The 27,802-nt window shown below is 44.2% G+C and overlaps 1 protein-coding gene across 3 annotated transcripts in view; it reads left to right on the top strand.

The window, feature by feature from the left end:
- sptlc3 (serine palmitoyltransferase, long chain base subunit 3) overlaps positions 1-27,802 on the top strand; it is a 170,535-nt gene that overhangs the window by 27,846 nt on the left and 114,887 nt on the right. For 2 of the 3 annotated variants that reach the window (XM_069931842.1, XM_069931844.1), the window contains one exon: positions 10,062-10,253. The exons of the other annotated variant lie outside the window; for it this stretch is intronic. In XM_069931842.1, coding sequence (XP_069787943.1) covers positions 10,062-10,253 — 192 coding nt within the window. The remainder of the gene's footprint in view (positions 1-10,061; positions 10,254-27,802) is intronic. 3 annotated transcript variants of the gene reach the window in all.

The following is a 27,802-nucleotide window of genomic DNA, read 5'->3' as shown; positions in this document are numbered from 1 at the left end:
TCAGCCTCAGATACTGTGGTGCAATCCCTTGGGTCTTCTCCTTTGCTTCCCCCTCTCAAATGGGGGGGGGGGGGGGGTGGGTGGTCTCATCGATTTCTGGTGCCAGTCCTCTGATGCCCAGAGTCTGCAACCCTCAAGGCTGCAATGGCACTGCCATCTTGAGCCCTGACCTCGTGGTCGCAGGATTTTAAAATAAATCCTTTATCAGGCTGTTTAAAGCCTGTATAGAACCCTCAGTAAGTTGGACTATGTGGTAGAACCCTGCAGAAGATCTCCAGATCTCCATGTCTCTTCTCCCTGCTCTCCACGGATCAGGACCAACGTCAGTGATGGCTTCACCAGCGCCAGAACAAAAAAGTGGCAAAACAAAAGGCTGTCCTGGCAGCATTGCAAGTGATGAATGGTGAACAGGTGCTGAGAAGTGGTTGGGAAATGGATAATGATGTTTTATTGTATGACAGTGACTCTCAACCTTTTTCTTTCCACTCACATACCACTTTAAGTAATCCTTATGCCATCAGTGCTCTGTGATTAGTAAAGGATTGCTTAAGGTGATATGTGGGTGGGAAGGGAAGGTTGAGAGTCACTGCTCTAGACCCAATTGTTACTGAAATATTCTGCTTGAGAAAAATTGTCATTCGCCCATTTCCTTTGGAGTTATGAAACCGTGCACATAACGAGTCAATTAGGTACGATTAAAATGGTGGTTTTCAAAATTTTTCTTTCCACTCACATACCACCTTGAGTAATCCCTTACTAATCACAGAAGACCTATGGCATAGGGAATACTTAAAGTGGTATGTGAGTGGAAAGAAAAAGGTTGAGAATCACGAGTCTTGGAATTATTTTCTATTTCAACGTTTAAGAGAAAGAAAACCCTTCATACCTCGTCATTGACCTGCATCAATACTTGCTTTCTCCCTCTAAAGAAGCTGGCTGAATTACCAAGTATTTTTTGTTTTGCCCACTTTGAAATACAATTGTGGCCAAAACCACTTCCAGACACCAGCGGGACAGATGATTAGTTCATCTATTTTAAGTGCAGTTGAGAGCTAATTGTTTGCTGGAATACTGTTCTGCCTCTCTTAGAACTACTAGTAAAGATTCATTTCCATCCACTTTAGAGAGGGAGTTGGTGTAAAAGAGCTGGCTTAATATCTAATCCAGAGAATGCCTCTTCTATCAGAGTGCCATTTTATGGTACATTATTGTCATGCAGTTGAGAGCTAATTGTTTGCTGGAATACTGCTTAGAACTACTAGTAAAGATTCATTTCCATCCACTTTAGAGAGGGAGTTGGTGTAAAAGAGCTGGCTTAATATCTAATCCAGAGAATGCCTCTTCTATCAGAGTGCCATTTTATGGTACATTATTGTCATGCAGTTGAGAGCTAATTGTTTGCTGGAATACTGCTTAGAACTACTAGTAAAGATTCATTTCCATCCACTTTAGAGAGGGAGTTGGTGTAAAAGAGCTGTCTTAATATCTAATCCAGAGAATGCCTCTTCTATCAGAGTGCCATTTTATGGTACATTATTGTCTTTGAAACATGCAAGTTGGGCCAAGGGTGGCCAAATTTGAGCTGACTCGTTTGTCTACCTAAGACAATCCCATTTGCCTGTGTTTGTTCGCCAGGTTAATTCTTTCGTAGATTAGTTTATAGGGATAGATCAAGTAGCCTGGAACTTGCTCATTGGCGTTTAGAAGGATTAGAAATCTATAGAAATATAAAATTATAAAAGGAATAGATAATGTGGAAGCAGAGAGGTCATTTCCATTAGAACTAATAGACATACTTTCAAGATTTAGGGGAGTAGATTTAGAACAGAGATGGGGAGGGGCTATTTTTCCCTGAGAGCAGTGAACCGTTGGAATTATCTGCCCAAGGAAGCAGAAGAGGCTGCCTCATTAAATGTATTTAAACCACAGTTACATTTTTGAAGAGTTGGGGAATTAAGGCTTATGGGGAACAAGTGGGTAAATGGAGCTAAGTCAATGGCCAGATCAACCATTATATTATTGAATAGTGGAGCAGGTTGAACAGTTGAATGGTCGACTCCTGCTCCTACTTCTACCTTCTTGTTATGAATCACAGAAATATATTGATAAACTAGGTCATTTGAAACTTCAGCAAGTGTTGTAGCAAGTTGCATTTGCCATTCAACCCAGTTCTCGCTGACTCACACCAATTCCTAATTAATGAACAGTGATATAAATTGTCATCCTTGTTTTCACATCTATCCAGTGTCTTGTTCCTCCCAACTCTCATCTCCTCTAGCCCCAGATCCCTCGCGGATTTCCTCTAATTCTGAGAACCACTTCATCCCCATGTTTAATTATGCTAACATTGGTATCTGTGTCCAAATATTTTAAGTTGAGTATTCCCAAATATCAAAAGATTAACCAAAAATAAACAACTTGACCTTCTCCGTCTCAGACTCACCACTGAATCTTGGGATTGCACCAAACTCTTCTGAGTGTAAATGCTGACCTTCATTGATAAGGCAAATGATGTTCTTATTTAAGATTTTAACAGTTTGAATCTCTGAAACGTGTTGCAGGTAACTGCACGAAGTAAATCCTTAACTTGCTGAACACCCAAGCTCGGAAATACCCTACATAAACCTCTCTGCCACTCTTTTCTCTCAGTATGCTCTTTCAAGCTATCTCTGACAAAGTTTTTGATTCTGTCCTAAGTTTGCATCGAGTTTATGTTTATTGTTTTATACATAAGTACAATGTCCAGAAGCAATGAAAATGTTACATGCTGCAGCTTCACAGGTACAGGAAACACACAACACCTATCAATTCAGAATAGCTGGAGACACACAGGAGCCTGCAGATGCTGAAATCTGAACCTAAACATAATCCACTGGAGGAAATCAGCAGTTCAAACAGCATCAATGAGTGGAAAAGAATGGTTGAAGTTTCGAGCTGAAACTATTCATCGAATAGTTGATGAATACCTACATCACAAGAAAGAAATCAGGAAGACTAAAAGAAGACATGAGGTTGCTTTGGCAGATAATGTGAAAGAAAATCCTAAGGGTTTCTACAGGTCTATTAAGAGCAAAAGGATAGTAAGAGACAAAATTGGTCCCTTTGAAGATCAGAGTACTCAGCTTTGTATGGAGCCAAAAGAGATGGGAGAGATCTTAAATTTATTTTTTGCCTCAGTATTCACTCAGGAAATGGGCACAGAGTCATAGGAAGCGAGTGAGGTCATAGAACCTATACAGATTAAAGAGCAGGAAGTGGTGGCTGTCGTAAAGAAATAAGGGTGGATAAATCCCCAGAGCCTGACAAGATATTCCATCGGACCAACCCGCCATAATTAGTTATGTTTTAAGACTGTTATGTAAATTTCAATTAATTAATTCAAAGATATAGATTTATTAGACGGCATTTTCTTTTCCTTTTTTTCCTACTTTTTTTGGGGAGGGAGGGGAATGGGTGGGGGGGGACAAAATATATCAAAATTGTATTATTTTTGTGTTGAAATTTTATCATTTACATGTTATAGATAAATACTGTATATGTTTTGACACAAATGGAAAATAGAATTTTCAAAAAAAAAAGAAATTCCCTTGGACACTGAGGGAGGCTAGTGTAGTAATTGCAGGGTCTCTGGCAGAAATATTTAAAATGTCCTTAGCCACAGGTGTGGTGCCAGAGGATTGGAGGGTAACTCACGTCGTTCTGTTGCTTAAAAAAGGCTCAAAAGTAACCCTAGAAATTATAGGCCAATGAACCTGATGTCAGTAGTAGGTAAATTTAATAGACTTTAATAAGGCCTTTGACAAGGTCCCACATGGGAGGTTTGTCAGGAATGTTCAGACGCTGGGTATTCATGGTGAAGTATTGAAATGGATTCAACAATGGCTAGACAGGAAAAGCTAGGGAGTAGTGGTGGATGATTGCTTCTCATACTGGAGACCTGTGACTAATGGTATGCCTCAGGAATTGCTGCTGGAACCATTCTCATCTATATCAATGATCTGGATGATAATGTGGTCAAATGGATCAGCAAGTTTGCAGATGATACTAAGATTGGAGATGTTGTGGACAGTGAAGAAGGTTTTTATGGAAAAATGGGCTGAAAAATGGCAGATGAAATTTAATGTAGAAAAGTGTGAGGAGTTGGAAAGACAAACCAAGAAAAGACATAAATGGTAGGGCCCTGAGGAGTGCGGTGGAACAAAGTGATCTGGGAATACAGATACACAATTCCCTGGAAGTGGCGTCACAGGTGGATAGGATTGTAAAGAGAGCTTTTGGCATATTAGCCTTCATAAACCAAAGTATTGAGTATAGATGTTAGTAAAGTTGTAAAAGACACTGGTGAGGCCAATTTGGAGTATTGTGTGCAGTTTTAGTAAGCTAAGTATAGGAAAGATATTAATAAGATAGAAAGAGTGCAGAAAAAATAGATGAGGATATTGCCTGAAGTTCAAGAACTGAGCTACAGGGAAAGGTTAAACAGGTTAGGAGTTTATTCCCTGGAGTGCAGAAGAATGAAGGGTGATTTGATAGATGTATTTAAAATTATGAGGGGGACAGACAGAGTAAATGTAGGCAGGCTTTTTCCACTGAGGGCAGTTGAGATACAGGAAAGGTTTAGGGGGAACATCTTCACACAGAGAGTGGTGGGAATATGGAACGAGCTGCCAGCTGAAGTGGTAAATGTGGGCTCAATTTCAACATTAAAGAATTTGGACATGTATATGGATAGGAAAGGTTTGGTGGTCTATGGACTGGGTGCAGGCCAGTGGGACAAGGCAAGAAAAATGTTCGGCACAAATTAGAAGGGCCGAAGGGGACTGAGTTCTATGGTTCTTTCAGGGTTGAGAGAAGTTGGTGCAAGAGCAGTGTAAAGAGGACAGGGTGGGAGCAGTGAGATGGGCCCCACACAGGATTGGCAAACCTGACAGAGCAGAATGCCAATAGTATGAAAATTGAATTCTCATATTTTTGGTTATAATCTTTCTCTCTTCTATAACTCCTCTAGTCTTCACATTTCCTTTCTTGTCCCCCTACCCATCCCCCCTTCCTTTCACTTTGGTTCCATCTCCCCACTGGAATTTTCAGTTTTTTGCCCTCCACCCCATTTGATCTCTCTATACCACCATTCCCACCTTCTCTACTTAACAGATTCCAGCACAGGTAGCCTCTTTCCTCTAATCAACCATTCCACCTGATGTGATTGGGTTTTCTTGCCTCTCTCCCTTTGCCTCTGTCTGTCATGTTTTGCCACTGCCTGGCTCCTATACTAACTTTCCTTCGCCCTGGTGAATAGTTTTGGCTGGAAATGTCGACTATTCCTTTTCTCCCACCAATGCTGTTTGACCCATTGAGGTCCTCCAGCAGATGGTGTTTGGCTGAATGCCAAATATTTGATATCTCCAGGTGGCTCAGCACCAGTTTGATAATCCTGCAAAAAAGTGGTTTGGGACATTTAGTCTCATTAAAGATGATGAATAAATGTATGTTGCAAAGAAATCTGAACTGTAGAAATATTCAGAACTGAAGTTGACCACTTGAGCACTCTGTTCCCTGCTGGCACTTTCAATAGTTAGTCCAGTTCACCTGACTTATCGGATCTTTGCATATTTATCTTGTACCTATTTCTCCCATTTATCAAATTTTCTTTAAAGAATTTTCCAACGCATTCTATTTGTAATGCACCACTTTCTACACAAGGAGAATATTCTTTACTTGCCAATCTCGCCTTAAATCTGTGCCCTTCAGTTATTGGTTCTGCAACCTCGACTTGCAGTTTCTCTCATTTCAACTATTTAAAAATTTTCGTGACATTAAATAACTCCTATCAAATTCACTCTTCTCTTAACAATTAATAAATTAATGAATATCAAGGCCATGTAAAATGTCTGCAGCTTTGCCTTTCGTATTCTGCTTCTCTGGAGTGACGAGTGTATTTCTCATATTACCACTGTTTATTTTTAGATGGGCTCTGAATTTTACTTTGTGTCAATGTATGCAACCTGCTGACTGTTTAAAAATAAGTTAAAACTTTTGAGCACCATTCTGTCCCTTCAGGAAAGAAATCTGCTGCATTGATGAGGCTGGAGGACAAATCATGGTAAACTAGTTTACATTAATAAATGTTAGGCATGTCACCAGAGGCAAGTTGGCTGCCCTCTGTGCAATGTTCTCTGGCCTGAGAAGTAGCACAGAGACCAGATGAAAGATTGTTTGAGAGTTTTAAAATGTAGTTGCAAGTGACATGGCTTTATTGATAATAGCAATTCCACGGGTGGGACTGAGTCAAGTCGAGAGAGCTGAGCATGGAGGAAGGTGATCTCAGTCAGGGATTGCCTAGTTGAACGAAAGGAAATCCAATGAACAAATTATTATTGAGCTGCTTGTAGCAGTCTGGCAACTTGGCTGGGAGCAATGTGGAAGAACCCAAGAGGATTGCACTGCCAACTAAGTCAATAACATTGGAGAAGGGAGAGAAACTGATGAACAACGTTCCTTGATTTACTCCCTCTCTTGCATTGAATCCCTGGCATACTATGCTCACTGGTCCCTGTGGATGCTGGTTCCACACAAGCTCTGTATCCATAGATCTTTGTTTAACTAGAATAACATATCCTTCTGTTGCTTTCTCCCTCCCATCTTTGTCTTCTGCTGAAACCTCTGGGTAAAGAATTGCCTCCTAAATGCCCTATTTGAGTTGTCAGTGAAAACCAAATATTAATGGCACTAGTTCCAGTATCTCCCCACAAGTGGAAATGCCTCTCAGCCATTTTATTAAGCCCCTTTTATAATTTATGATACCAGTAACAGATCACCAAAGATTTTTTTAAATTTTCTGGAAGAAATAAATGCAATTCATTAACTCTTTTTGATGGTTGTAAGCTGTTTGTACTGACATCATCTTTGCGAGTCTCCATTTTTCTTTCTATTTAGTTACAAAGGCTTTGGTTCCTTTTTCCAATGAGTCAAAACATTCTCAATATGATACCATGCTCCTCTCCCCAAAGCTGTTCCCATAGCAAAATGTTTTATGGACCCCCCCCCCTCCCCCAAGGGTCTTTGTACATGTCAACTCAACTTCCAGCTATGTTTACTGAAAAGGTCTGGACTCTGACTAACCTAATGGCTGCCTGTCAGCTGTCCAAGTTCTTCTTTTTCCCTGTCTTTGGTTGATCAAAAATATTGGAAAATAATTTTAGAAGTTTTCAAATCATTCATAAAACACTCTTCAGATATAAGTAAGTTAAAAACTTAAATTAAGGACAGCATTTAGCTTTCAATCTGCATTCAGAGGTGCAGTGTGGATCCATTCCTGGGATTCAGTCCTCGGCAGAGCAGGATATCAGATTGTTTTTTTTTGTCTCTATTCATTGAGATTTTGGAATTGCAGACATGGCCAGCATTTATTACCCATTTTTGAAAGAGGTGGTGAGCCACCTCCTTAAACTGCTGCAGTTCTTCTAGTAAAGGTATTCCCATGAGTGTTTTCTCACTGACTTCAGTTTCACTGGGGCTTGATGGCAACACGTGCTCAGTCTTGTGCTGTCTCGATGGTGAGAGCAGTCATTGCCAGCCCACCACCTGCCACAATTAATTGTCAACGTTTAACTTGTGTGGTCCTGGCAAAGCCAAGCTGTGCAGCACCAAGCAAGTTATCAATGAGTAAGTATTGCTGAATAGATGTCATTTCACCATGACAGCTGTGAAACTTAAGATTCTAGATTATTAATTAATTTAAACAAAATAGTATTATTCATGAGCAATGATAACCATTGAAGTATTGATTATCATTTAAAAACCTCATCTGGGCTAAGGTATTGATTAAACAATTATTGGAAATTCCCCACCCACTTGTGGTTTAACTTCTATGTGGTGCATCTATCTCTCCGAGCTTTCCATACTTGAGTGCTGGTTTGAATAGGCACAGCAGGTTTTTTTTTAAAAACAAGAGCTGATCAGCAAAGTATCTCTTTTCAATTACGTGGATACCCTCCAGCTAAAGCTAAGAACCTTGAGGTCTAGCGTGGTGACCAGAATTGATATCATAGCCTTGGCTATGATATCAGGTAGTGTCACTTTACCATAAGGAGGACCATCGCCTTCCCAAGATCGTGTTATATGGCGAGCTCTCCACTGGCCACCGTGACAGAGGTGCACCAAAGAAAAGGTACAAGGACTGCCTAAAGAAATCTCTTGGTGCCTGCCACATTGACCACCACCAGTGGGCTGATAACGCCTCAAACCGTGCATCTTGGCGCCTCACAGTTTGGCGGGCAGCAACCTCCTTTGAAGAAGACCGCAGAGCCCACCTCACTGACAAAAGGCAAAGGAGGAAAAACCCAACACCCAACCCCAACCAACCAATTTTCCCTTGCAACCGCTGCAATCGTGTCTGCCTGTCCCGCATCGGACTTGTCAGCCACAAACGAGCCTGCAGCTGACGTGGACTTTTTACCCCCTCCATAAATCTTCGTCCGCGAAGCCAAGCCAAAGAAAGGGGGCTGTGAGGAAAAGGACAGTTAGGCATTTGGTGAGGCTGCATCTGGGCTGCTGAATGAAATTTATCACACAATCTACAAATACTGTGATGAAATACTTTGAGAGGCTGGTCATAGCCAGAATTAACACATACCTAAGTAAAGATCTGCACCCACTGCAATTCGCCTATTCACAATCACTCCATAGCAGATGCAATATTGCTGGCTCTCCTCTCAGCTCTGGTACATCTTGAAAACAGCAGCTCCTACGTTCGGCTGCCCTTCATTGACTACAGCTCAGCCTTCAATACCATTATTCCCTCAGTGCTGGTCAAAAAGCTACAAACTCTGGGCCTCTGAACCCCACTCTGCAACTGGATCTTGACTTTCTCATTGGAAGACCACAGTCAGACGAATTGAAAGCAATGTCTGCTCCTCACTGATTATCAACACAGGCACACCCCAAGGATGTGTGCTTACCTCACTGCTCTACTCACTATACACCCATGACTGTGTGCCCAGGCACAATTCCATTGCTACCTACTAATTTGCTGATGCCACCACAGTTGTCAACAGAATCACAAATGGCAATGAAGAAGCATACATGAGGGAGATAGATCAGCTCTTTGAGTTGCGTCACACCAACAATCCTGTGCTCAATGTTAGCAAAACCAACAAGATGATTGTGGACTTCAGGAGGAAGTCAGGGAAACACAACCCAGTCCTCATCAAAGGTTCACTAGTGGAGAGGGTCAAGAACTTCAAATTCCTGGGTGTCAACACCTTCAAGGGTCTGTCCTGGAGCCTCCATGATGATGCAATTATGAAGAAGGCTCGCCAGCAGCTGTACTTTGTGAGATGCTTGAGGAGTCTTGGTATGTCACAGAAAAAGCTCGAAACTTTTGCAGGTGTAGCATGGAGAGCATTCTGGCTGGTAAAATCAGCTGGTATGGAGGCTTCAAATCTCAGGACAAGAATAAATTCCAGAGGGTTGCTAACTCAGCCTGCGACATCGAAACGCACCAGACTTCATTCCATCAAGGATATCTGCATGAGATGGTATCTTAAAACAGCAACCTCTATCTTCAATGACCCCCACCACCCAGGCCATGCCCTCTTCACCTTGCTACCAACGGGAAGGAGGTACAGGAGCCTAAGGATGGAATACTATTTTTTATATAAATATATATATATAGTGTGTGTGTGTGTGTCTGTCTGTCTGTCTGTCTGTCTGTCTGTCTGTCTGTCTGTCTGTCTGTCTGTGAGTGTGTGTGTCTGTCTGTCTGTGAGTGTGTGTGTCTGTCTGTCTGTGAGTGTGTGTGTCTGTCTGTCTGTGAGTGTGTGTGTGTCTGTCTGTGAGTGTGTGTGTGTGAGTGTGTGTGTGAGTATATGTGTGTGTGTGTGTCTGTCTGTGAGTGTGTGTGTGAGTGTGTATATATATAATTGTAAGATGGTTCACAGTATGAATGTTTACACTGTGACGCTGCAGCAAAACTTCAAATTTTGTGACTTGTTCATGACAATAAATTCTGATTCTGAGGTAAAGGGAGTGTAATGCCACATTTTAAATCTGTGTTTCAACAGCACAATGGAAAAAACACTTCAGATCCTCGCAAGAAAACCTTCCATGAATCCTTTGAGCAGCCTCCGATGTATGTTCCTGTCCTCACTTACATGGGCTATGGAATAGTAACCTTGTTTGGATATTTGAGAGACTTTCTACGCTCTTGGGGCATTGAAAAGTGTCATGCGGCACAGGAGAGAAAAGAGCAAAAGGTATGGCAGTCTCGTTCTTGAGCAGTACATTGTGCTGAGTTTGAGCATTTATTGCTAAGGTTCAAGGTGTAGCAGTCAATGGCATGTGACTCGGGTAGATTTCTTTTGTATTTACTTTTCTTTTTAACCTGCCTTTTCTAGCTGGACATGCTGCAATGTGATTCCTTGGCCCACTCCACCTCGCATTTTCCTCAATCTAATGTCTGATTATTTTATTATGAAAACAGGCGGTGATTATTTCAGGACTATTTGTATGATAGTGGGATCAAGGTGCTTCCAATGTTTTCTGTATGGAGTTTGTAGTTTCTCCCTGTGACCATGTGGGTTTCCTCTCAGTGCTCTGGATCCTTCCCGTACCCAAACGACGGGCATGTTGTAAGGCCATTGTAAATTGTCCTTGCTGTGGAGGTGAATGGTAAAATATGGGGAAATTTGATGGGAATGGGGTGAGAATAAAGGTGAGATTTATATAGGTTGAATGTAAATAAGTGGTTGATCAACAGAAGCCCAGTTTCCATTATTGATTCTATGTTTCTGAAATGGGACCTCTCAACCAAACTGGTCTGTTGTATTCTTTATCTCCTTATACACTTTCCTTCCCTCCATAGATCTTGCCCCCCCCCCCCCCGTGTAGTTTGCTTTATTTTAAAAGCATCTGCGCCAATTTCCACGTTCGAAATACTTCAGCGCCATTCTTGCTGAAGGGAAATACATTGAGCTCTTTCCTGAAAAATCAGTAATGGAGAGGAGAGATGGGGCAAGAGTTGTGCTTTTTTAAATTTTCCATTGGCCTTTGCAGCTTAGATTCACAGGTTCTCCCACAGACTAACTCCTTCAGATTTGTAAATTTCACTTCACTCAAGACTTCAGAAAAAAATGCTTCTTGTAACAATCTAACATTATCTCGATTTCCAAATTGATAACAGTTATAAGTCACCATGCTCATTCCTCTCTCTTGATCTCTGCATTCTCTGAGCAGTGCAAGAAATGATCAACCATATTCCTTCTTCACATAAAGCATTTGCTGACACCTTGTTGATGTTTTCACAGAAAAAGACCCTGCTTCATGTGACAGAAGTGTTTTGGGGAATAACACTGAAGCAAGAGTTTTGTTTTAGAGCAAACCACGTAACATTTCTTACTCCTAGTAGCTTGTTTCCAAGTACTTGTGAGTACTGAAGCCACTCTACTTCTGCATTGGATCTGGCTCTGTTGGTTGTATTCTTGCTTCCAGACAAGGAGCTTCTGGGTTCATATACTGCTTCAGAGAACCAGAAATAGGATTTGTGCTGTTGGAGGTGCCAACTGTCGATGAGAGGGAGAATTGATACTGCCTGCCCTTTCAGATGGACTTAAAAGTTTTTTTGTGCTTTTTTTAAAAGGGAAAGCAGGAGTACTCACTTTCAGTGACCTGGCTAATATTTATTTCTCACCTAATGACATGTATACATTATCTACTGGTGATCATGTTGCTGTTCTGTGCTTGTATTGGTTGCTGCATTTCCCTATCAAAGTGGCTATGCTCTAGAAAATGTTCCATTGAATGTGGTGGCCTTTGCTTTATACTGAGATGGCAATGGCTGATATAGGAATGAAAGCCTTCTTTTAATATTTCAACAATATACATCATATTTTATTCTCCCTCCCCTTCAGTAACAAGCCTCTCACCTTCCAAATAACTGGGATAATTTTCCTGTAACTTGATTTATCCCATACTTTGCATATTATGCCCAATTGGTTCCTGCAGCTCCCACCCACTTCCTTCTCCTATCAGACAGCTATCCTTAGACCTCTGCCCTCTCCCCTTCACTTCTCAGCTTCTTTCGCTTCTTCCCACCCACCTGTAACCTCTTGCTAGTTAACCAGTGCTCTTGCTTCTTTCTCCCTTCTCTCATCTCATTGTTTCCCCTCTCCCCCCGCCCCCATTTTCTTAAATTCAGGAGTCTACCTGTTTTTACAGCCTTTGGGTGTCAGTGAGTAATAGAATTTGCGAAGGAGGAGCTTTTATGGGAATGAGGGGATCATTTATGATGAGGCGCGAACAAACAAGGGAATCATGGTTAGAATGATCCTTCAAAAGGTGAAACAGGGTGGAGATGGCAAGGAGTGTCTGGTGGTAGGGTTAAATTGCAACTGGCAGAAATGGGTGAAAGGTTGACAAGAGGAATCCTATCCATGTTCTATTTGGTGAGAAGGGGATAAGAGCGGAACTCCGAGAGAAGGAGGAAATGTGAGAGATGGCTTCATCGACCACAGTAGAGGGAAAGCCATGTTGTTTGCATTTGAGAGCAGATGTGGCAGAGAATCTGAGAGAAGGGGTGACATCCTTACAGGGGACCAAGTGGGAGGAGGTGTAGTCAAGGTAGCTGTGGAACTCTGAATTTGCAGTGAATGTCAGCATATAGTTTTCTCCTGAGATGGAGACATAGGGATCTAGAAAGAGGAGAACAATGTTAGAAATGCTCCAAGTGAACTACAGAGCAAGGTGGAGGTTTGTAGCCAAGTTGGTGAGGTCTGCAGAAGGAGATCCATAACATTTATTCATGTAATCTTTCGAACTTCAAAACACCATGAGACACTTCTCAAGAACATTATTTTTTAAAAAATTATTTGCTAACATCTTATTGGGGGATTAGGGCCATGACCTACAGTTTGTCCTAAAGAGGTGGGCTTTGAGCAACATCTTAAATGAGGGGAAGGGAAATGTGGGGAAAGAACTCCAGAGCTGCCTTGGCATCCAAAGGTGGAGCCACCAAGAGTGAAGTCATTAAAGTTGATGATCCAAAGGCCAAAATTGGAAGACCACACATATATTGGAAGGCTGTAAGACTTAAATTTGGAGATACAGCATGGTAACAGGGCCTTCCAGCCCACGAGCTCACACTGCCCAAATACACCCATGCCACCAACATTTTGATAGGGAAAACCAGAACACCCAGTGGAAACCGACACAAGAAGAACATACAAACTCCCAGACAGCACTGGATTCGAAACCAGGTAGCTGGCACTGTAATAGCAACATACAAACCGTGCCATCCTTGAGGATTTTATAACAATGATGTAAATTTCAAACAATATCACACTAGGAGCCAGAATGAGTCAGCAACTACAGTAACTGGATAGCAATTAAGCAGAAGGCATGAAAGACTGTAGATGCTGGAGCCTGGAGTTCAAACAAATCTTCTGGAGGATCTTACTGGGTTGAGAAGCATCTGTGGGAGGAAAATATGGATCCAGGGCTTGTTTTCAGATTCCAGCACTAGTAACCATTGTCTCTATTTATCACCCCCTCTGCTTTTGCCACTTACAACTTCTCTCTGAATGACTCTTCTCCCTTCACTTGACCCCTTTTATTTCATTTTTATGTGTCTGTCTCTCTCTGTCTCTTGCCTTTGACTAGGATTTGCCAGTCAAGTGCCTTTGCATCCCCACCTGTCACCCCTCTCTGGATCACCATTCCTCTGTCCAATCCCCAGCCCTGCTCTGTCCTCAATATTATTGGCTATCTGCACTCTGTCCTTATAAAGGGTATCCACCTGAAAGGACAACCACTTTTTTCCACCACTGGTGCAGCTTGACCACTGACTTCCTCCAGCAGATTGGGTGAAACAGGAAAGTCTACAGACACAGTGATTCTAGTGCAGTCTACAGAAGTGCTGAGAAGCTCAGCATCCAGAGGAAGCAAATATATCTAACCAATATTTTGGGCCTAAGTCCTTCATCCAGCTATGAGCAGAAAGAAGACTAACACCTGTGGAGGAGTAAGGGACAGGGGGAGAACCACAAACCAACAGGCAAGAGGTCATGGGTAGATATGGGTGGGAGGGCAAAAGAGGGAAAAAAAGCTTAAAATTGATAGGGGAGGGGTTAGTTTTTTGGAGAGCGAAGGGTGTGGGGTGCTGGAGGAATGGAGATCGAGGGATTGGGAAAGAGAGAAAACAGGAAAATGATGTTAATGCCATCTGCTTGGACTGTGCCATGACAAATATTAGGTGTTTGTTCCTCCAATTTGCTGGTGGCCTCAGTTTGGCAATACATGAAGCCATGGACTGACATGATACTGTGGGAATTGGTTAAGGTATTAAAATAGTTGGTGAATGGAAAGTCATTCCCTTCCTACATCTGCAATACTCCACATGCCCTCCATTTCTTAAACCACATCCCTGATCTTGCCCGCCTCCTTTTCAACAATGATGTCTAATCTCTATTGATCTCTATCTCTCCAGACCAAAGGTCTCAAAGCCCTTCGTTTCTTTCTCTTCACAGACCAAACCAGTTCTTCTCCATCAGCACCCTCCTGTGCCTGGCAAAACACTTTCTTGCCCTCAATAAGTTCTCTTTCGATTAATCCCACGTTCCCTAAGTCAAAGAGATATCCATGGGTACCCATGTGGGCCCCAGCTGTATTTACCTTTTTGTGGCTATGTGGAACAATCCATGCTAAAAGCCTACTCGGGTAAGGCTCATCAACACTTGCTCTGGTGTATTGACAATTACATTGGGGCTGCTTCATGCACCCATAATGAGCTCATCAACTTTATCCATCTTGTTATTAACTTTCATCTTTACCTCAGATTCCATCTCTCAGAATGCGCTCCCCTTTCTCAATCCCTCTGTCTCTATCTTGGGAGACAAACTCTCTACAGACATTTTCTATAAACCAACTAGCTTCCACAGTTACTTTGACTATATGCTTTCCACTGTAAGGCTTCTATTCCCTCTGTCAATCTGTTCCCAGGAACACATTCCAGAACATCTTACATTCTTACATTCCAGAACATCTGAGATGTCCTCTTCCTTCAAAAAGCATGGCTTCCCCTTGACTGCCATCGACTCAGCCATTATCCACATCTCCTCCATTTCCCTCACATCTGCCCTGGCTCCCTCCTCCCTGAGACACAACAAGGACAGGATTCCACTTGTCCTCACCTATAACTCCACCAGCCTCTGCATCCGACAGATTATCCTCCATAATTTCTGCCAGCTACAGCATGATCCCACCAACAGACACATCTTCCACTTTCCTCTGCTCTTCACTTCCTGAAGAAACTGCTCCCTACATGATTCCCTGGTTCACTCAACACTTCACACCAATTTTCCCCTCAGAACCTACCCCTGTGAAAAAGGGAAATGCTACACCTGCACCCACATCTCCTCCCTCACCACTATCTGTGGCCCCAAACAGTTCTTCACTTGTGAATCTGCAGCGGTCATCTACAGCATCTGGTGCTCTCATTGTGGCCTCCTCTACATTGGAGAGACTGGACGAGACTGGGAGATCCAGTGGCCAAACATTTCCATTTCACACCCCATTCCCACACCAATATCTCTGTCTATGGCTTCACGTACTGCAAATTGGAGGAGCGACACAATATTTCGTCTGGCACTCTCTAGCCAGATGACATTAAAATGGACTTCTCAGGTAACTGTTAGGTCCCTCCCTCCCTCCCGCACCTCTCCCCTTTCCTCTCTTTTCGGAACTAACCATGCCCCCATCACCTCAGCTTTTTTCTCTTCTGCTATCCTACCTATATCTACATATGACCCCTTGCCTGTTGGTCTGTGCGTCTTCCCTTTCCCTCTCCCCACCCCCCCCCCCCGCACCTTTTTATTTCCGATGCATGCATGCTTTCTGTTCCTATCTTGATGAAGGGCCCAGGCCCGAAACGTTGGTTCCTATGGATGCTGTGTGAATTTCTCCAGCAGATTTTATTCCTGCTCCAGTTAAACAAAACTTGGTGCAAATTAGCTTTGGATAAATCAGTGGGTTAGTATCTGACACAGCAAGTGAATCAAGCTGATGCCCAAAAATTTCACTGCAAGCTCCAGCTGCCTAACAGGCCCACTCTGGCATTGAAGAGTAGCAGCCTTGTCGCTCATCCCATTAACTGGAAAGTGAAACTGAGATGTAGAACAGTGATGATACATGCAGATTATATTGTGGAGTGGGGAGAAAATGAAACTACGTCCATCATAAACTTTTAATTTGTTCCTCATTGTGCCCTATTACCACAAAGCTGAAAAAGGGGTATGCATTGTGAATCTTAGTAATGGGACGACATTAATCTAAGACAAAGTTCTCTGTCAGTCTAAAAATATGATGAAGAAAGACGGTCATCACATCACTTTTACAGCTTCACTACTGTTTGTAAAACTAGAAGTGCTGCAATCATGAAACACTAGTCCAAGGACAATGATAATGTGAAGAACTGTGCCCCAGACCTACCTTAGATCAGTCATATTAAAAACACCTCAGTAATTCTCATTCAATTGTGAAGGAGATGAAATTGCAGAACTGTTGTTTTGTTAACCCTGTATTACACAGCTGTAAATGTAATTAAAGAGATAGCACCTTTCATTGTTCAGGAGGATAAAATCCAAAGGGTGGCTGTGTGCTGAAGGAATGGAATTTAGGGCTGGAATGAGCTACGGAATTGCAGAGGAAGAGCCAATACAGTGATTAAAAAATGAAAGAGAGTAAAATTAATTTAATTCTGGTGAATTAAATTACTTGATAGAGGAGTGAAACCCAGAAGTCTGCAGACAGTATGATTGCAGGACAAACACAGAAATGCTGGAGGAACTCAGCAGGTCTCTCAGCGTCCAACAGTGCACCACAGGTACCCGAGATCCTTGTGGGGGACCAAACTGGGAGGCCTGAAACCGGAGCTGGAATCCATATGACGAGAGATGGCGGAAGCTGCCAGACCTGCTGTGTTCCTCTGTGCTGTGAAAGAGGAGTTGAATTTACAAGGTCACATATGAATGATTGAGCAACGTGAGGTGGTGGGGCCTCATGATAGCGCTGAGTAGAAGTGGGAAGTCTTTGTGAGGACAAAGATATAAAATTCCACCTGGAATTAGGCTGCACACTGAACCTCGGTATGTCCTGCAGATGTGATACAAGGTCTGAGAATTGGCAGTGATCTGGAATGCCTCAGCCAAGTAATATTGAACTGGGCATGAGGGAAGTTCTGTGTGTTAACCACATCACTGGCTGCAGATAACAAATTGCTTGTGAGTTTGACCTAGCTGGTGTTGATGCTATTGCAGTTTTGTGCTTAGTTGTGGAAAAATCAAACACTGCCATTCATTGGGGAGCATATTATTTCAAGCATGAGCACTTAATACCAGTCCTTTCACTTCCTCGTTAGGTCTCTTTCAGCCTTCTCCCCATTCTACTCCCAGCCCCTTAACCTGTGGTGCACAGCAACTCCTTGCCTTTTTCTCTGTCCAGGCCTCTCCTTCCACCCAGGCATCCACTCCAAAATCTACCTCACCTCTCCCACCACACAAGCATCTGCCCTTCCATACACCCCAACTCCTTTTACCCCCTCCATCCAAACCTCGCTTTCCAGTTAATGGGGAGGCAGATATGGGATGTGACAAGGCGCTCATCAATGTCAGAGTGGGCATGTTAAGTAGCTGGAGACATCAATATCCTTTCAATTCTTGCAGTGAAATTAATGATGGAATGGTGATGCAGTCATGATGGGCTGAATGGCCTACTTCTACTCCTATATCTTGTGGACTTATAGGTTTCCTTTCCCTCTTGTTAATTCAATCTTTTGCACAAAATCCTCTCTCAGTGCCTGTGATTTGGACCCTTTCTCCAGTAACCCTCCCCTCCGCCCCCCACCCCACATTCCTCTGTTGGTAGTCATGATTTTCCTCTCTCCATTTTTCTCTCTAGGGTGTCTCTGGAGATGGTTCTTATGTTTATTCATGAGAGGGCTATTATGATAGGTTAAGGACTGGGGTACTAAAGGAAAAGATCTCCATTGATCTGATTGAAGAGTCCATTGTGTGTAGGGATGAAGAATATCCCTCTGTTTATTGTATTCTTCACCGTTTTTCTGTCATTTTTGGAAGACTACAAGCATCCTAAAGCCATTATTCTTAGATCCACTCTCATTCTTAGAGGAAATTATTCAGATCCTGGCAATTTAAGCATATCTGTATTCTACTGGAAGTAAAGTGAGGCTTCTCCTGTTTTGGACCTCAACCCTCTTCCCTAAATCACTCACCCTTTTAAATACTTATTTAAAACTTACCGCTTTGGTTGAGCTCTTAGTTGGATTAATGCCTCCAAATACAGATTCAATTTTGAAAAGCTTCAAGAGTGTGAAATCCAAATCCCTTTCACAATAAATAACCTTTCCTTTAGAGAATGGGAGAGAAAAGGAATCAAAAGAATAGAAAATTGTTTTTCGGGAAATAAATTATTATCTTTTGAACAAATGAAGTACAAATATGGTATAACTCACGGTACAATGTTTGCATACCACCAACTGAAAACCTATTTGAAGGACAAATTGGGAAGCAGGCTGAGGTTACCAGAAGGAAGCAGTTTTGAATATGTGATTACAGACACAATGATAATTAAAAGATTTATAACAAACTTGGACATCAAACTGCAAGAGAAAGAGAATGAGGAAACAAGCTGTAAACCCAAACAAAAGTGGGAACAAGATCTAAACATAAACATAAAGATAAAGAATGAAACATGGGAAAAGCTATGCTCCAGAACTATGAGAAATACAATAAACATGAGGTTACGCATAATACAATATAATTGGATACAGAGGCTATACACCCCGCCCCAAAAGTTAAATAAATGGGATCCAACAGTATCAGACAGATGTTTTCACTGTAAGATGGAAACGGGAACAACAGTACACGCAATTTGGGCATGTGAGAAAGTGGAAACGTTTTGGGAAGATCTAAATCAGGTATTAAATAAAATCACAAAAAGCAACTTACCAAAAAATCCAGAGATCTTTCTTCTAAGTAATATAAGAAGTAAAGAATTAGGCCTCAAACTGGATGAAGCACAAAAAAGATTTATTATGATAGCCGTAGCTGTAACAAAAAAATGTATTATGTCAACCTGGAAATCAGAAGATAGCCTGAGAATACAGCAATGGTACATAGAAATGAATAAATGTATTCCATTGAAAAAAATAACATATAATTTAAGAAATAACATCACAGTATTTGAACAAATTTGGGAAACATACATGGAACACAACAGAGACCGCAGACCTCCACCCCCTAAAATGACAGAATGAGAAGAAGACTAAATGAACTGACCCAGTGTGTAAAAGTAGATGACACAATTTACTTGTTTATTTTCATAGTGTGATGACATTGTTTAATGTATCATATATGTTGAGAGAGGGGGGATAAAGGGGAGAAAATGACACTGTGTATATTCAAGAGGGAAATGTTTGTGTGTATTTTGGTCAATACGGTTCATAGTGTGAAAAATAAAAATTTTTTTTAAAAAGAGTATGAAATCCCTGAGGAGCGTTTGGCTCAAAGTAGCAGACGTGACTCTTAGATTTACAACATCTGCACAGAATCGGGCCACTAGTGCCCCTTGCAACAAAGCATCTGAATGTGGAGCATTATAACATTTGTTGCCTTTTTTTCTCTGCACATGCACCAGCCATTAATCGGAATTGAATGTGATAATTAACAAATTCAAACCAGGAGGCCTGGAATATTTTTGCTCTGGTTTTCGAGTTGCAGTGAAGCAAGGGATAATGGTGCTTTGGTCATTTTCTCCTGCCAAGCCAATGCATTCATTGAGATTTTCATCACAGAGACAGGCCCTTTTGATGAAAAGAAAACTACTGTGAAACAAGGAAGTCTGCAGATGCTGCGATTGTAGTTAATACACAGAAATGCAGGAGAAACTCAGCAGTTCCCGCAGTGTCCTTAGGAAGCAAAGATGCATAGCCATCAGCATATGAGCAAAAAGCAGGCAGGTGCCTGAATTTAAAAAAAAGTGGGGGAGGAGGCAAGAAGGGGCTGGGGGAGAAACACAGGCCAAGAGGCTTTAAGTGAACATGGATTAGAGGGCAGGAGAGAAATGCTGGGAATTGATGGGAGGAGGGTAGCTCTGTGAATGCACAGCTGGAGGAAAGGAGACAGAGAGGTAAGGGGGGAGAGAGAAACGGGGGTGTGGGGAGCTGGAGGAAAGGAGACAGAGAGATAAGGGGGAGAGAGAGAAACGGGGGTGTGGGGTGCTGGAGGAAAGGAGACAGAGAGATAAGGGGGAGAGAGAAACGGGGGTGTGGGGAGCTGGAGGAAAGGAGACAGAGAGATAAGGGGGAGAGAGAGAAACGGGGGTGTGGGGAGCTGGAGGAAAGGAGACAGAGAGATAAGGGGGAGAGAGAGAAACGGGGGTGTGGGGAGCTGGAGGAAAGGAGACAGAGAGATAAGGGGGAGAGAGAGAAACGGGGGTGTGGGGAGCTGGAGGAAAGGAGACAGAGAGATAAGGGGGAGAGAGAAACGGGGGTGTGGGGAGCTGGAGGAAAGGAGGCAGAGAGATAAGGGGGAGAGAGAGAAATAGGGGTGTGGGGAGCTGGAGGAAAGGAGACAGAGAGATAAGGGGGAGAGAGAGAAACGGGGGTGTGGGGAGCTGGAGGAAAGGAGACAGAGATAAGGGGGAGAGAGAGAAACGGGGGTGTGGGGAGCTGGAGGAAAGGGGACAGAGAGATAAGGGGAAGAGAGAAACGGGGGTGTGGGGAGCTGGAGGAAAGGAGACAGAGAGATAAGGGGGAGAGAGAGAAACAGGGGTGTGGGGAGCTGGAGGAAAGGAGACAGAGAGATAAGGGGGAGAGAGAGAAACAGGGGTGTGGGGAGCTGGAGGAAAGGAGACAGAGAGAGAAGGGGGGAGGGAGAGAGAAATGGGGGTGTGGGGAGCTGAAGGAAAGGAAACAGATAAGGGGGGAGAGATAGAAAAACGGGGGTGTGGGGAGCTGGAGGAAAGGAGACAGAGAGATAAGGGGGAGAGAGAGAAACAGGGGTGTGGGGAGCTGGAGGAAAGGAGACAGAGAGAGAAGGGGGGAGGGAGAGAGAAATGGGGGTGTGGGGAGCTGAAGGAAAGGAAACAGATAAGGGGGGAGAGATAGAAAAACGGGGGTGTGGGGAGCTGAAGGAAAGGAGACAGAGAGATAAGGGGGGAGAGAGAGAAACGAGGGTGTGGGGAGCTGAAGGAAAGGAGTCGTAGGGATGGGGGGAGTGAAATGGGTGGCGTGGCAGGGGTGGCGCCAACAGAAACTAGAGAAGTCGATGTTATGGCACTTGGTCAGAGGGTGCCCAGACAGAATATTAGGTGGTGTTCCTCCAATTTGCGGGAGGTACATTTGGCAGTGCATGAGACAACGGACAGACATGTCGGCATGGGAATGGGGCGGGGAATTGAAATGAGTTGCCACTAGGAGATCCCTGCTATTACCCTGTTTCGCATCACCCAACTTTCTCTGTATCCTTGAAATTTTGTAACATCTTCCTGATCAGGCAAAGACACTTCAGAAGTCTAAAAGGAGAAACAGTTCCCTAAGGAAATCTGTTTGAAAGGCTCTCCCACTCTGAAATAATCTGGCCACCATTTCCTCGGTCATTTTCATCTAACTACTGCTCCTTTCATTACTCAGCAATTTGTAGAAAATTCTGAAATGAATGATAGTTGCTGTTGTTGCACTGACCAGGGCTCTGCGACCTTGGAAAACGCAAATGTTAAAGGCTTGTGGTCAGTGGACATGGTAAAATTTCTTCCCTCCAAAAAATAATGGAAGTGTCAAATAGACAAGTAAATGGCCAAAAGCTCCTTGTCAACAGCACTGTATTTCTTCTCTGCTTCATGAAGATGGCAGCTGCAGAATGCTGTTTCCGTCGCCGGTTGACATATTGATGAAGTGCACCTCCTCCAGCCAAACTGAAAGCCTCTATAGAAAGGGCGGTGGCTCATTTAAAACTGGGGTAGCTGAACGTAGTGGCATGAGTCAGCAAATCCTTTGTCTTCAAGAAGGCATTGTTTCCCTTTTCAGTCCAATGGATGGTTCTGGTGTTTTTGGGACAATAAATCGAATAAAGTAAATTGAAAAGACAGTAAATTATATGAGCTGCTTGTGAAAGAAACAGACGGTAAAAATTTACCATTCCCAAGAATTCATGCAGGCTTTTAACCATAGCGGGTCTTGAGTACTTGTTAATGGCCTCAACTTTGGATTGTAGCAGAGTCGCGCCTTCCTGAGTAATCCTTTGTCCCAAGAAATCAAGCATTTCATATCCAAAAACGCATTTATCTGGATTGATGGTCAGTCTAAACTTTTAAAGACAAATAAAAAGTTATGAAGATGTTCCAAATGTTCTTCCTTAAATGAAGACATTGATTATACCATGTCCTAAAGCATCCATCCACCTGTTAAAATGATTGAGCAGCAGTCTTTAATCCGAATGGCATCCGTAAAAAATTGAACATTCCAAATGGGCTAATTATTGCTGTTTTTGGAATGTCTTCTGGCTTTACTGGTACTTGGTGATGGCCATGCACCGTCTATTTTGGAGAAGATCTTTGCTCCATGAAAATTAGCCGAGAAATACTGAATATGAAGCATCAGGTAAAGATCTGGAATGCTGGTGTTCTTAAGCTGCCTATAATCGCCAACCTCCATTGTGTTTCGGGACCATATGTAATGGAGAAGCCCGGGGACTGGAGGATCTACAAATTATGCCTCGTTCCTTCATCTTGGCAAATTCTTCCTTAGTTAATTGCAGGTTCTCTGGAGGCAAGCAGCATGCTTTAGCATGGATAGGAGGGACCAGAGTACAAATGCATTGTGTAACATTGCATAAAATTGTAGAGTAGTAATCTCAGGGAAATATTCCAACAGCTTGAAGAATCCATCTACTGGTTTACTTAATGTTTGGAGGCGCAGAGCAGGGGTATAGGCATCTGCCAGAGGAATAGTCTGAAAAGTAGTTTCATCTATCAGCCGACGCCCTTTTAAGTCGACGAAGAATGAATGAGCCCGAAGAAAATCTGCCCTTAGCAAAGGTCAGGATACTGCTGCTATAATAAATGGCCAAGTATAGAGATGATTCACGAACTTGACATTAATCTTCCTGGTGCTAAAGGTTGGAATGTTGGAACTGTTAACTGCTCATAGTTGAGGGTCCAGGGTAGGATGGCGTGTGTCAAAACTGGTGGGTAGAAATACACCAACTTCTGAACCCATGTACAACAGAAATTTTTGCTGGGACATCTGATTCCATACACACAGTAGGCTTGCAGATTTCTCGCCAACCATCGCAGCCTTTATTGGCGGTTGGCTTTGGCGTTTCCCGCAAACAGGCAGGGTGGAAGGCACTTGTGGGCATTTGTTCCCCAACGCCTATGGTAATAACATTAAGACGAGGTGTCCATAGGCTGCTTGCTTGTCTTGGGGAATTGCCTGCTTGGAGGAAGTGATGTGCTAACAGCAGTATGCTAAGAGCACTAGAGTGTGACACGGGGTCATCATAGGAGGGGTTGGTTTTGTAGACTTGTCTATGCACACTGTGCTTTTTAGCCAGCCATAGAATGTGTGCCTCTGCTGCTACAGCTCTTGGGTCTTTAAATGAACACTTGGATAACAAGAGCCTAATATCATCTGTCATTGGCTCTAAAAAGAGCAGCTCGAATAACATATTGGGCTTTCGCCAGCTGCCATGAACAGCATTTCATCCATTAGTTCTGAAGGGGCATGGTCTTCCAACCCATGGACATGTAGACGTTTGGCTGCCCTTTTCTTAAGAAACATACCATATACATGTAATAAAAGTGCCTTTAAAGCATCATACTGTAGGAAATCACTAACCCTCTTAGCAACGGCCTGGTCCAGGGCACTGATGAGATGGTAATAACGAGTGGTGTCCAATTCGACTTTGCGAACGTGAAATTGTGCTTCAGCCTGTAGGAACCACAGTTCAGGCTTAGCTGTGGTAGCTTCACAGCAACAGCTGCAGAGTCCATGTTTGTCCAAAAATGTTTTTGGTCTCATCACAGCCATCAATTGTGATCCCTGGAATTGCAGTGGACATGATGAAATAAGCACACAAGTTGTTTTTAGAATGAATCAAACGGATTTACTCTTCATCACCTGCGCAACCTTTTAAAAGCTCGAATCATGTGCTTGACCTGCGCCGATGTCATCACACATTGATGTCACATGGCCGGTTCAATGCCTCCTGGGAGTTGTGCTGCCATAGCACCGCTAAAAGAGATGAGTGGACGAGAGAGTCATGGAGGAAGATGGAGAGGAGAAGATGTGTTTGGTGGGGGTGGGATCATGTTGTATGTGGCATAAATTACAGAGATAATGTGTGGGCTGGTTGGGTGAGAGATAAGAAAGGACAGGGGAAATCATGCTTTTGTCTCAACTGGGGTCAGAAGGAGCCAGGGCAGATGAGCAAGAAATGAAGGAGATGCAGGTAAGGGCTGAGTTGAAGGCGATGGAGGGGAGTCCACGATTCTGGAAGAAGGAAGGCATTTCAGATAATCTGGACTGGAAGACCTTATCTTGTGACAGGTACGATGAAGACAGAGAAATTAAGAGAAAGGAATAGAAACCTTGCAGGCCACTGGGTTTGAAGAAGTGTAGTCGAGGTAGCTGTGGGATTTGGAGGATTTGTAAAAAATGTCAGTAAAAAGCTTGCTTCCTGAGATGGAAACAGAGAGATCAAGAAAGGGAAGAGTGTTATATAGAATATAGAACACTACAACACAGTACAGGCCATTTGGGCCTTGATGTTGTCAGAGATGGACCAGATGAATTTGAGTCCTGGGTGAAAGTTGGCAGCAAAGTGAATAAAGTTGACAAGCTCATCATGGATGCATGAGGCAGCACCGATTAGTCATCATTTTAGTGTAGGAAAAGTTGAGGGGCCTTGCCTGTGTAGGCTTGAAGCATGGATTCAAATATCCTCAAATACTTTAAAATATCTAGCTAATTCATTTTTGAAAACTTCTGGCCCTCCATCCCTTAGGATGATGATGGTTCCTTTCAATCAGTTTATGGGTTTGATACGTGAGTCCTGGAGTGGCTCTACAGGCCGATCCGTGACAGGCCCTGCTTGCGATGTACTTGGCAGGTGAGGCCTGGAGGAGCAACAGGGCCAGAAGCTCTGATGTAGTCCTTCCTGTGCTTTTCCTCTGTTGCCTCTTTGTGCTTTTTCTCAGCAGTGTCTACTCCTTATCTGATGTCATCCCTCCACTGAGAGTGATCTTGAGCCAGATCTTCCCAAGTTGATGGGGCAGTGTCAGCTTTCTTGAGGCTCCTGTGCAGGACATCCTTGTACCATAATCACTGGCCTCCTTATTTTCGAGTACCACTCGACAATTGGCCGTACAAGATGTCCTTGGACAGTCTTCCATCAGGCATTCTGACAACATTCTGTCCAGCGCAGTTGAGCTGACATCACCAAGGTTGAAACTGCTGGCATTCTGGCTCGAGAAAGGACCTTGCTATTGGAGGCCTTGTCTTGCCAGGTGATCTTCATCAGAGAACATGGGTGATGCTGCTGCAGTTGGTCAAGCTGATGTAAGTGACTCTGATATGGGCATCACATTTCACATATATATGGCAAGGTTTAATATGACAACAGCCTTGTACATCTTCGTGGTCAACCTGAGGTCCTGTGACCAGGCCTGACCAAAGACAAATCAGGCCTTTCTGATTCTGTGGTGGTACACCACCAGCCTACTGCAGGGGGCAACCTCTGTACCTGTAGGAGAGTAAGGGGACAGGACAACATCTGGCCAGCTGCCAGTCAGTCAGCCTGAATGGATCAAGCCCCACCCGGTCAAGTGTCAATCACCCTCTGGGATATAAGCCTGTGCCGGCCTCACACTGAGTTGCTGCAGCCACAGCCAGCCTAGCTCTGTGGAGGTTTTTGTGGATTAAAGCCTGTTGTTGTCTTTACCTTGTGTGTGTCTGATTCTGTCTAACAACGCACCACAATTTAATCCACAAAATTTTCCCACGACTGCCATGGAAAAACTCCTGTGCTCAGGGAGTCTCGAGGTCGACCCATGCCACCCAGAAGCCCAGACACGCTTCGAGATCTGGCAGCACGCAGTCGAGGCAATCATCGAGGTACACAAGGGCTACATCCTGGACTGCGATCGGAAGAGGTTGGTCCTACACCGGTCAAAGCTGGGTCCCCGAGCCTTCCAGGTAACCAAAGGCTGCATCACGTACAAGAGCGCAATGGAAACTCTTGAGAACTTGTACAAGCCTCCCCTGAATGTGGTCTGTGCAAGGTACCTCCTCAACACCCGAGCCCAGCAACCTGGGGAGATGGCTGATTCTTACCTGGGACACTTGCAAGAGTTGGCCCGACCATGTCTGGCTGAACCCAGGGTAGGTGTAGAGGAGGTCGAGAGGCTGATCCGGGACGCCTTTGTCCAAGGGCTATGCTCGAGGGACATCTGACAGAAGCTGCTGGAAGACAACATCTTTGCCCTAACCAGGACTGTGGAAGTGGTCCAAACCCTGGAAGCAGCAGCCCTGCACATCAAAGCCTTCAATTCCAGGTTCCCCCAGGCTCCCTCATGGCCTCCTCATACTGCAGCTGCAGCCCCACGCTGAGTTGGGGAGGAGAACGTCGCTGCGGCAGGTGCCCGGCTCCCCTGTAAGTACTGTGGGTCCTGGTGTGGGTCAGATCAACGATCACGCCAAAACTGCCCATCTAAGAACCTGTATTGTTCCCGATGCGGCAAGAAAGGGCATTTTACAAAAGTGTGCCTCTCTAAAACTGCCAGCAGCTCAGCGGCCCTCTATGGCCTCCCTACCTCCCCCGCGGACCCCCTCAAGTGCGCGTGCCGGACGGTATCATTGTCCCCGTGACTACTTTCTTCTTCCCCGACTTCAACCGCGCAACATCCGGCCCCGCCAGCAACCGTCGCAACGTGTGCCCCGAGCATCTGCACCAACCTTCACCCTCACTGCTCACTGAGAACTACAGCAACGTCACTTCCGGCTCACGGTGTGACGTCACTGCCGCAGGCCGTGATGACGTCACTTCCCCAGTGCAGCGGACATGGCTGGGGAAGGAGGCCAGGCACGTAGCGGCTACCAAGGTGCTGCCGCCATCTTGGGCCGGGCAGCGCCCGACATGGAGGGCCCCCGATGATGTTGAGAATGACGTGGTCAATACGGCCGATGACAAAGCTGCCCTACCGACGCTACCCACGCCTCTGGGTGCCATCAACTGCCGCACACTGCACCCAGTGACCGATGGCAACATGGTCAACACGGGCAATGACCAGGCCACGTTACTGAATCTCCCCACGCCTCCAAAGGCCATCGGGTAATGCATGCTGCACCTCACGACTGATGTCAACGTGATCAACACGGCCGATGACCAGGCCGCCCTATCGACGCTCCCCATCCCTCCGGATAGCGACCACTCCATGATAGTCCTGGCCGCCACCACGCTGACCAAGGACATTCCCCACGATATCGGGCGCTCGATGATGGATGTGCGAGTCAACGGGCAGGTAACAAAGTGCCTGTTGGACAGTGGCAGCACCAAGAGCTTCATTCACCCAAGTGTAGCCCACTCCCTAAGGTTAAAGGTCCACCTCACCACCTGCTTGATCACCCTCGCCACCAAGGATAAGACTGTTGGTACTCTCGGGCACTGCTCGGTCAATATAACGGTGGGAGGGGAGACTTACACAGGATTCAGGCTCCTGGTCATGCCCAAACTCT

This window comes from Narcine bancroftii, chromosome 4, assembly GCF_036971445.1.
Source record: "Narcine bancroftii isolate sNarBan1 chromosome 4, sNarBan1.hap1, whole genome shotgun sequence".
NCBI lineage: Eukaryota > Metazoa > Chordata > Chondrichthyes > Torpediniformes > Narcinidae > Narcine > Narcine bancroftii.
This window is presented reverse-complemented; position numbering and strand designations above follow the sequence as displayed.